The following is a 10,397-nucleotide window of genomic DNA, read 5'->3' as shown; positions in this document are numbered from 1 at the left end:
CAATTGTCATGAGTAACCTGCGAATCGAATTGAGCTGTTTGGCCGAGGTCGAGCAGTGACCAATAAGGCCGAAGTCGAGTAGTGATCATTAACAAGGCCAAGGTCGAGCAGTACAAATAGAAATAACGGCTAGTTTTGCTTTGGAATCTTCAAAAGGAATGTTCTACTGAATATTTTCTCTAATTGTACTTTTTTAGGATTTTCTAGGGATATCCCTTCTAAATAGGAAGAAGGAGGAAACAAAGAGGGGGGACTTCTCTAAAAAAGCAAACCCTCTATCTCTAGAAAAGATAAAAAACACATCTCTCTAAAGAGATTAGATTATCTGTTATCTCACACTCCCCATTAGATCCGAAAAAGGTCCTAAAATTCTTGTATTTGTCTATCATTCATCTCTATCAAAATAAAAGAGGATCCGCCTCACTCAAGACTGGGTGAATCTTCTCCTTTATTTTGCATTTTATTGTCATTTAATGTTATTTAATGCATGGCATTACTATTAGATCCAGCCATAAATACTACCAACATTTGTACTCAACTATATTTTTCTATTGATCGTGTTATCCATCTCAGATCTAGAATTAATTATCCTTAACTAGGATTTACCCTCTATCTTCTTATTTAATTAGTTTAACAAAAAGGCCTAATACTTTTTGGTCAAACAATTTTAACATGGTAACTATTTTTTTGCAATCTCTTTCAATCTCAATTGGCAAGAGATTTTTCTATAGAAACTAAGTGTATCTCTTCTTTAAGACTAGAATTTATGCATTTGTGCTTGTAGAGTAGGAAATTATTTGCTTCCTAAGGCCCAGGATTACTTTTGCATGCACCATCTGTGTTCAGTTAAATTGATGAATATGATTCCCATTTTAAAAGCTGATATGCACGCTAGGATTCTTTCTGTTATGCTTTGTACGTCAAAATAATTTTTAATTTTGAGATCTGTAATTGACATTATTTCTTCTACTATAGTACTACTATTATATAAAACATAAAGCAAACGACAGTTTTAAAAACATTAACAGAAAAGAGGGTCAACATTAATCTTTTCCTTTGCTTTTCTCTCCAAATCCAAATCCATTTAACACCTCCGAAATCAGCTCAAACCACTCTGGTTGAAGTTCTTCTCGCGGTGGTGCTCTTCTTCTTCGAACAAAAAACAAAGTTACGAAAAGGCTTAAATTTGATGACATGTAAAAAGAAAGCTGAAAGCTACCTGCTTTTAAATAAAGAATAGAAAAAGGAAACCTACCACAGATTTCATATGATAAATTTACGATGAATCATGCATACATGCATGAAACAAGATATTTCCTGCTTGAGAAAAAAAGCCACTCACTTGACTTCTTTATTATTCGTACATAGTATCAAAGACAAAGAAATAAGAAAGGAAATGTTGAAATTAACATGAAAACACTAATCCGTAATATGGATTTAATAGCTAGAGTTCATTGTCACTGCACTCTACCTACACGAAACATAGAGATTCATCGTAAATAGGCGACGCACGACAGGTACAACAAATTATGCAATCACCGCAATCAACAGTTGAAATACAAAGTCTCCCACAAGTATTAAGTTGCGGCATTATCCTCCTCTTGATTCCTGAAATATCATAATCAACATCCCGTGCAGCAACGACATTTGTATTTGAGGACCATAGCGCATTCACTGAAATATTTCATCATATCAAATAAGAGAATGATCGATAAAATATGAAAATGAACAACAATTAAACTATATAGATAATTACATGTATATCCTTATAACAGGCATACATGCGTATGAAACTCGTGCAAATTTGTATAAGTACATACATATATGTGGCAAATGCAGCAATGTAAAAGTACAATTCAAAGATAAATAGAGATAATATATGAAATACTAACTAGTGGCTGCCATGATAAGAGTAGCCAGAATCAAACTCAGCTTAAGGAATGCCATACTAAGAAGAATACTTTGCTCTTTGTGAATATTTGTATAAGGATATCCCATTCCTTTCCAAATAACACAATTTATAGACCTCTCCAAAAAATGCATTTTGATTCGCTTTTTTTTTAAATACTTTTACTTCTTGCTTAACTTTTCGTTGGGGTCAACTCTTGCAAGTGCAAGTCTTCGTTTTTAATTACAAATGAAATATCTTATTTAAAGTTTCTTTTACTCTCACATCTCCCAAAAAATATTTAAACTAAAATAATTTGACCAAGAAGTATTCTAGTAATTCCTATAAAATTAATGATGATCTGACCTGATTTAAGATCCATTAGTTTTGTGAGATGCATGTGAAATTTATGATGGCTCCGTGGTCTAGTACGTAATTCGTAATATGCACATGGCTACTAATAATTTCTATTAAAGTAAGTAGTGTTATTATTTGATTAAAGGAAACTATATACTTTTTATTATATGACTAGTGAATTTGTTTGCATTTCACGTGATTATAAAAGATTTAGGTGAATTTATGAAATCATATTTTTTCTAGTCAAGAATATTACAACCAAATGCAAATATCTCACATTTTAAAATGCATATGTCAAATATATCCATTTTTATTATATTAAACAAATATTATAATTATTTATTGAAGAGATCAATTAAGGAACCTTAGTCACAGTCTACAAAGTAGTGCCCTACTATATTTTTGTACTTTTTCAGAGTTTAATTAATTATTAATAATTAAAGATTTATATTATCCTTGAATTATATCAACTATAGAGTTGAACGATCACTCTTACTCTATTACATGCAAACTTGCTCACATCATCTAAATTAGTTAACATACTAAACGCTAATCGATAGGATTTAATATGCCAACTAGCTCCGTTTGTCATATATAAAAAATCGATAGTATTCTTACCTGATAATTAAACTTCCGGAATTGGAGATCATTTCAGTTATTTAAAGCGTCTGGATTCGCAAAATGACACTTGGATTGCTTGCACAGTTTAAATAGCAATTCCAGCAATCAATTTTCCAGCCTTTCCTTGCCCAGTTTGGTTTTCAGTGTTTCTTATCTTTTATAAATTTTACTACAAATTTAATCCCAAGCACTAAAAATAACGACGGCTTATTTTGTTTGGAAGACGGAAGGTTATTTATGATTTAAATAAGCTGTTGATACTAATTAATCATGTATATTAAGATAAATGACGCTAATTACTGGAGTATGTAATATTAGTTGCAGTGCTATTTTACGTTTATATACACAGTCGTCGAGCAATAATTTCGATAAATAAACGAACTTATTAAAAGGAAGACTGATAAATTATGTGAATTTAATCCAAATGGAACATGCCAATACATAAGAAGGGGACCTTGGAACAGTGGTAAAGTTGACCTATAAGCGAGGAATTCGAGCCGTGGAAGCAGCCATTAACGCTTGCATATCCTTTGTAGGATATCTTGTGTGACGGCTGCCTTTGGAACATGCCAAATATTACGCCTTAATTTGAGTACTTCATCTTTTTGATAAAAATAAGCAAGCTTATTAAAAGAATCTTCTTAAACGTAATGACTAACGAGTCATTTATGCAAGAAATGTAAGAAGCAAGTTTTCTTGAATACCGTTAGCCGTTACAAATGAATGGAGAGTTGCAAATTAAAGAGGGAAAGGCCGCAAATAATGGCTGTACATCCCTTAGTATTCCCACATTAAACTCTTTCTAAACCTTAGTGCATGCCATTGCCCTCCTTTTACAATACAATAAAAGCCAAAATTTCCATTTCCTTAAAGAAATTAAAGCCATAGCCTATCGACCTGTATAATCTATCTTGTTCACCGCACACATTTTTAACGGCTAGCCAAGGCGGTCATTTTTCTAACCCCGCCATGGCAGCCTATTTTTGTTTCCATCATTCTTCACCAAAAGTCTAATTATTTTAACTAATTGTACGATTTGTATTATCATTGTTTATATTGTTTTTGTTAAAATTAACCTTCCCTGTATGTGAAAAGTCGAATATCTTGATCTGACTATTCAACATGGGGGAGGTTAATACTACTCATGCGGACCAGGAGAAACATTTATCATCACCATCGTCGTCTTCGAGTGAATTATCAGAATGCGAGGAGTTACAGCGTTTAGAAGAGGCACCACCCTTTTGGAGGAACCCTAACAAGAGGTTATCGAAGCAACTTTCCATGTGCGAGATTCCACGTGACATTGCATGGGAGAAACGACGTCGTCAGTTTCTCCATCAAGAGAGGAAAAAGAATATAATTGGGATTCAAGATCATGACGATGTGACCGACGAGGACCTCAACGAACTCAAAGGTTTCATAGAATTAGGGTTTGGATTTAACGAAGAAGAAGGGCAGAGGCTGTGTAGCACGTTGCCGGCGCTAGATCTTTATTTTGCAGTGAATCGCCAATATTCGACGAGCCCTATATCTTCCCCAGGTAGCCAGCGAAATCAGGAATTTCATTAATGACACCACGATTTTATATATATATATATATATATATATATATATATATATATATATATATATATATATATATATATATATATAAATTTTTTTGGCAATAATTTTATAACGAAGGGTATTCAACACCACTGCAGGTAGCAATAAAGGTTCCTTATCCTCTCCAGGTTCATCAACTTCTCTTGGACTTGGAGTTAGATCCTCGTCGTTTGGAAGCCCTAGGAGTGATCCTGCTGATGCATGGAAGATTTGTAGCCCAGGTAATTAGGCTTCTATAGTTTTTTTTTTCTTTCTTTAATTTAAAGCTAAAACAATGAGAAAATGGAGAAATTATATAAGAGTACACACACAATGATGAAGGAAATAAATAACGTCTAGGTTATGCTTCTTATGTAGGCTAAGAAAGTCAAATGTAAAGGTCAGAATTGTTATAATGAAAAGGTTATGATTCTTATATAATCTAGACTAGATAGAACAACTGTGAATCATATCCCTTTGACATCAGAACAAATGCTAATTAATTAATTATTGATGCAATAACTCTTATCTAAGTAATTTCCAAATGCTAACTCTTATATGTGCATGCAGGTGATGATCCTCAACAAGTTAAGACAAAGTTGAGGCATTGGGCACAGGCAGTGGCTTGTTCTGTCAAGCAGTCTTATTAAAGGGTTGGAGATCGTTGGACTATATATATTAGTACGTAGAAAATATAGTCAAAACTGACCTGGTGTCTAATTTCAATAAGAACTAGAGATTTTCTTCTTTTCGTCATGAGTCAATTAATGGCACCTTTTTGCTGGTTTGTGTATCAACTATCAAGGCAAGGAGTGAAGTAGCTTCATTGGTTTGAAGAGATCAACTTCTTCTAATTTTTCAATATACGACATTAATTTTTCTAGCAGCTTTTCGATTCCCGCCAAAATTTGGTTTTTTATTTGAAATATATATATATATATATATTTCAAATAATTTTAGTTTTTTTTTTGTTGACTTTTGAACATTTTGTTTTGCAGACTAAAGATCAGGGCCATGATATGTAAGCTCTAAATTTTTAGAGCACTTCTTTGTGTAAATACTAGTGATGATGTGCCCGTGCTACGCCCGGGCCCAAGCTCAATCTCAAACATCCGAATATTTTGCATACAAGAATAACTGGATAAATAATTTTTCTCCAACTAAAATTTGAGTATTAGCGGATTAAAAAGTAATGTGTATTTTAACTGTCGACCGCGTATATTTTGATTTATATGTGCATGATGATAAATTGAATTTCTTTTAGGTATAACTGTCCAATAAAAAGAGTATGAAAAAAACAAAAAATATTGTTCCTCTCATTTGTGGTGAGCTTAAAAAACTTAGAGTTTTTAAGACGCTATTTATTTCTTATTTGATTTATGTACAAGGTGGTTTCCGAGATACTAATAGTTACATGAGGTGCAACAATATTGTATACTTAAATTTTTATGATTACTGATTGGTTAATTATGTTCAGATTTAACAAATTCTTAATGTATAACAAACGTAATTATGTGATTCTAATATAAGTTTTTATAAGCTTACACCTCTTACTTTAGGCTTCCCTTTTATCAAAATTTCTTGTTTTTTTATTTTTATTTTTTGTATTTTATTTAGAATATAAACTATGTTAATTTCTTAATATCATATTTTTCTTTGAGCTACAATATTATTGCAAATTATTTTGGTTCAAGAAACATTGAAAACAACATTTCTATCTTTACAAGGTACGGGTAAAGTCTGTGTACACACTATCCTCCTCAGATCCTTTTTTGGGAATTACACTGGATTTATTATAGTTGTTGTTGTTATTGTTGTTGTTGTTGTTGTTCTTTTACTAAAAAATTACACGTAAATTAATATAGCATGTAGAATAAAGTCAAATTTTAAAATTTGATACCTTAAATAATGTTTTAGATGTTTCCGTCATACAAAATATATAAAAAATGAAAAGAATATTAGTTACTTTTCTTGATTTAGACTTTCTTTTCTCTTTTCTAAAAATGCATGTTAAACTATTTTTTCAATTATTAACATGGTGCTACACAACGAGAGAGTAAGAGCTGATAAAATATGATTTAAAAGCATTTTGACATATTACTTTTGCTGTAAAATTTATTTTCAAAATGTTAGAAATTTATATCTTAATGTATGTTTTAATCCATATAACATCGAAAATGGAGTATTCTACCATTTTCTAAAACTAAAAATGAAACAAAATAACTAATGTCTTTTATTTTTTTAGATAAATCAGTCATGAATTTACTTTTTTATTTGTAAATTTTGTTAGAACATCCTATCAAATAAATTTAGTTTAGTATTTCAAAAAACATCCTTATATGGTTGGGACTCACAGGATGCTAATACACAAAGAACACATGATTTTTGTACAACATGTCTTCAACTTGATTTTTCTTATCTTTGACAAAAGGTCTTAAAATACTAAGGAATGATGTAAACAAATTAGTATTTCTTTTATAACTTTTTGCCGATCGATATTTTTTTAACTTTTTTTTCTTTAGGAACTTCATAAGTAATCTAGCACGTGAATCCCTAATATGAGGTAATCAATTCAGTTTCCAATAATCTCTCTTCCAGTTTTTGGTATTAACTTTTTCTAAGACAGTATACCTAAGCGTTCACAAGAAAGTTGAAATTTTTCTTAGTTAAAACAAGAGAATTTTATCGTAAAGCATCATCTTTTATGTCTAATTAGTCATTTATAGATACCTTTTTCTATATTACGTGTTTAGATACCTTCTATATTTTTATACAATGTATTTGATGTATTTAAGGTATTGTATTCATTAATACAATAGAAAAAATAGGCGTTAAAAAGGAAATTCCAGCTAAGGTTGATATGTATTTAACTGTATTCACGCAGCCTTATCGTGAATACAGTAACATATCTGCATAAAATCTGGAAGGTTAAACTAGTTAAAAACGGAAAGAAAATCAAATCACATGATATTCTCCTAATTTAACTCAACGAACAAAAACTATTACCCATTAATCTGTATTCTGCCATACACGATTCAAAAAAAAAAAGTAGCGAAAACAAGAGCAACATCTGTTCGAAGTTCTTCCATTCACTTCTCCCTTTTCTCTGTTCGTAGATATCAATTCAACCACGAAAAATTAGATTGATACAAATTATATAGAAAATACGATATAGTTCCTTCATACATATGGCAAGTTTAACAGTGTTGTTGCATCATTCTGGCAAGTGGAACGATGAGGGCAATTACGTCAATTTTTCAATTGAGGGAATACTGATAAAGGAGTATGCGTCCTTTAATGATTTGGTTGCTTCAATTTCTAGTCAACTGGGCATAGATTTGAGCTCAAAGTCCATTAAAATTCAATACAAAGTAGAAGAAAATTGCATGCCAATGGAAATACATAATGATATGGGTTACAGAGTGTATGTAGAGTTGAAAAAAGAGAATAGAGAATTCGGGATGTATCATTTGTGCATAACAACTATTGAAAAAGAAATTGTATTCGGAGGTAGTTTAAATCAAGGCGACATTGTGCAAATAGACGAAGCAGTTCAAAGGTACGATTCCGATATAGATGATACACTGACTCTAGATTTTGTCCATTCAGGAGAAGCAATTTGGGTGTTCGAACTAGACAAGGATTTGATAATTTCAAAAACTAATCAAACGGAGGTTATGGCTGGACAAGTGTATAAGAATAAGACTACATTGAAAGAGGTGATGGAAAATTATGATATATCTCAAAGGTTTCAATTCCGGGTTGATAGGTCTAATGTTGTTAGGTTTGCATGTATTTAATTTTTTGTTTTGTATTTTCTATTATTGGTTCGAGCTGTAAGTTTAACGTTGTTGTATTTATGCATATTTGTGGATTTCCTCTTGATTATCACTGATGTCGTTAACATATGTTTGTTTATGATCCTTAAATACATGTATTCATATGTATTTTACTGGTATAATTACATTACAATGTCTCTAATTATTTTCTTATTTTGTCTATTGTGGTTTTAAGTGTATGCATATACCCATAATTGTATTCAGTTGTATTAATTGTATTTAAATGCATATAACTATAATTGAATTCAGTAGTATAAAAAATTATATATATAGATGTCAGAATGTATCTATGTCAGATTGTATTTGTGTGTATATGAGTGCATTTTTTTGTAAACATTTATGTTAATCATATGTACAATGATTAATTCTTTGCAGCTATGCATTATTATGTATTTCAGAAGATTGTGAATGGAGGTTTAAGGCTTCAAGCATTAACAAATCAGAACTATTCAAACTGAGAGAGTTCATTGATAACCATACATGTCCACTGAAGGACAAGGTGTATGAGCAGCGGCATGCAAGTAGCAGCCTTATTGGTGGTATGATTAGGCCTAAGCTTACTAATCATAAGAGAAAATATACCCCAAAGGATATTATTGATGATGTGAAATCAGATTTAGGTGTAGATGTTAGCTACAATGTTGGCGTGGAGGGCTAAAGAAAAGACAATGAATTTTTTGAGAGGTGAACCGGCTGATTCATACAAAAAATTAGCAGGATACTTATATACAATGGATATGACATATCCAGGTTCCCATATCAGGATGGTAAAATCGCCCAAAAATGAATTCATGTATGTGTATATATCTTTGTATGCCTTTATAAAGAGGTTTGATCATTGTAGACCCATTGTTGTTGTAGATGGAAGTCACCTAAAATCTTACTACACCGGGACATTCGTTTCGGCAAGCACGTTGGATGGTGCAGGTGAGTACCTGATTATAATACAATCTGTTAATATTTTAAAGATTGAAATACATGTTTTAAAAATATATATTCAATTGTCTTTATAGGTCATATATTGCCACTAGCATATGGTGTTATTGATTCAGAGAACGATGCTGCTTGGACGTGGTTCTTTGAGCAATTCAAGATAGCATACGGTGACAGGGAAAACATGTGCATCGTTTCAGATAGAAATGAGAGTATCATTAAATCTGTATCGAGAGTGTATCCAGATGTACCGCATTTTGCTTGTATATGGCATCTATGGAACAACGTATATAAGAAATTCAAAAAGATCCATGCTAAGTTGAGCGAGATATACTTCTCGATGGAAAAATCATACACACAAGCTGAATTTGACAGTCTGATGGAGAAGGTGGAGAAGGTAGATATTAGGGTGAAAGAATACTTAGAGTTAGCTGGATACGAAAAGTGGGCTAGGTTGTATGCCCCTGTTAACAGGGGATGGACAATGACGTCAAATATTGCTGAGTCAATCAATGCCGCACTAGTGTCAGCAAGGGAATTGTCAATATACGACTTCCTCGAAGAAGTTAGGAAGATTTTTAGACGTTGGAATTGTAGAAACCGCAAAGAAGCTACACAAACATACACAACGCTTGGAAAAAATACCAGAGATGCTGACTTTGAATGAGGCAATGTCTACACGCATGACTGTAAGTTTTATTTTAATGTCATTGTATTAGATAGCTTAATTATTTTCTGAAATAACTGACATGAATACATCTGAATACAAACATTTTTTATAATACAACTGTCATGAATACATATGAATATAACTAAATTCAAACACATACAAGACATATTTTATCGAAGATCTGAGTTGAACTAAACTGAATACAACTAAAAACATGTTGCAAAAACTATTCAAATACATCAGAATACAACAAACAAATCTGTATTATACATAATTTAAATATGTATTGTCATGTCGTAGCCTTCTAATGTTTTTGTTACACTTCAGTTGCCTAAAGTACAGCCGATTTTTGATGTATGTAATAGTATTCATAAGATAAGACGTAATTATAGTTTATAGTCTGCCGGTCAAAATATATGATATATTCTTATGTATGCAAATATTTCAGTTGTATGTAACTGAGTAATTCAGCATAATACATACGGTAATTCAGTTATATGTGCTC

The 10,397-nt window shown here is 31.7% G+C and overlaps 2 protein-coding genes and 2 long non-coding RNA genes across 4 annotated transcripts; 3 read left to right on the top strand and 1 right to left on the bottom strand.

The window, feature by feature from the left end:
* Positions 1–1,232: 1,232 nt before the first annotated feature.
* Positions 1,233–2,024, bottom strand: LOC107802068 (uncharacterized). Its single transcript, XR_001651764.2, has 2 exons — positions 1,893–2,024; positions 1,233–1,674 (listed from the first exon to the last, which is right to left on the bottom strand). It is a non-coding gene; the product is annotated as an uncharacterized LOC107802068 (long non-coding RNA).
* A 1,964-nt stretch (positions 2,025–3,988) lies between these two features.
* On the top strand, positions 3,989–4,435 carry LOC142161724 (uncharacterized). The gene has a single exon (XM_075218673.1). It carries the CDS (start codon positions 3,989–3,991, stop codon positions 4,433–4,435), a length of 447 nt encoding a protein of 148 aa, XP_075074774.1.
* A 134-nt stretch (positions 4,436–4,569) lies between these two features.
* On the top strand, positions 4,570–5,336 carry LOC107802074 (uncharacterized). Its single transcript, XR_012693569.1, has 2 exons — positions 4,570–4,692; positions 5,021–5,336. It is a non-coding gene; the product is annotated as an uncharacterized LOC107802074 (long non-coding RNA).
* Positions 5,337–9,020: 3,684 nt separating this feature from the next.
* On the top strand, positions 9,021–9,889 carry LOC107802060 (uncharacterized). The gene is made up of 2 exons (XM_016625503.2): positions 9,021–9,216; positions 9,303–9,889. Exons 1-2 carry the CDS (start codon positions 9,021–9,023, stop codon positions 9,887–9,889), a joined length of 783 nt encoding a protein of 260 aa, XP_016480989.2.
* Positions 9,890–10,397: the final 508 nt, after the last annotated feature.

The sequence above is a fragment of the Nicotiana tabacum genome, chromosome 7, assembly GCF_000715075.1.
Source record: "Nicotiana tabacum cultivar K326 chromosome 7, ASM71507v2, whole genome shotgun sequence".
Classification (NCBI taxonomy): domain Eukaryota; kingdom Viridiplantae; phylum Streptophyta; class Magnoliopsida; order Solanales; family Solanaceae; genus Nicotiana; species Nicotiana tabacum.
Note: the sequence above shows the minus strand (reverse complement) of the source record. Positions and strands in the feature narration are given on the sequence as shown.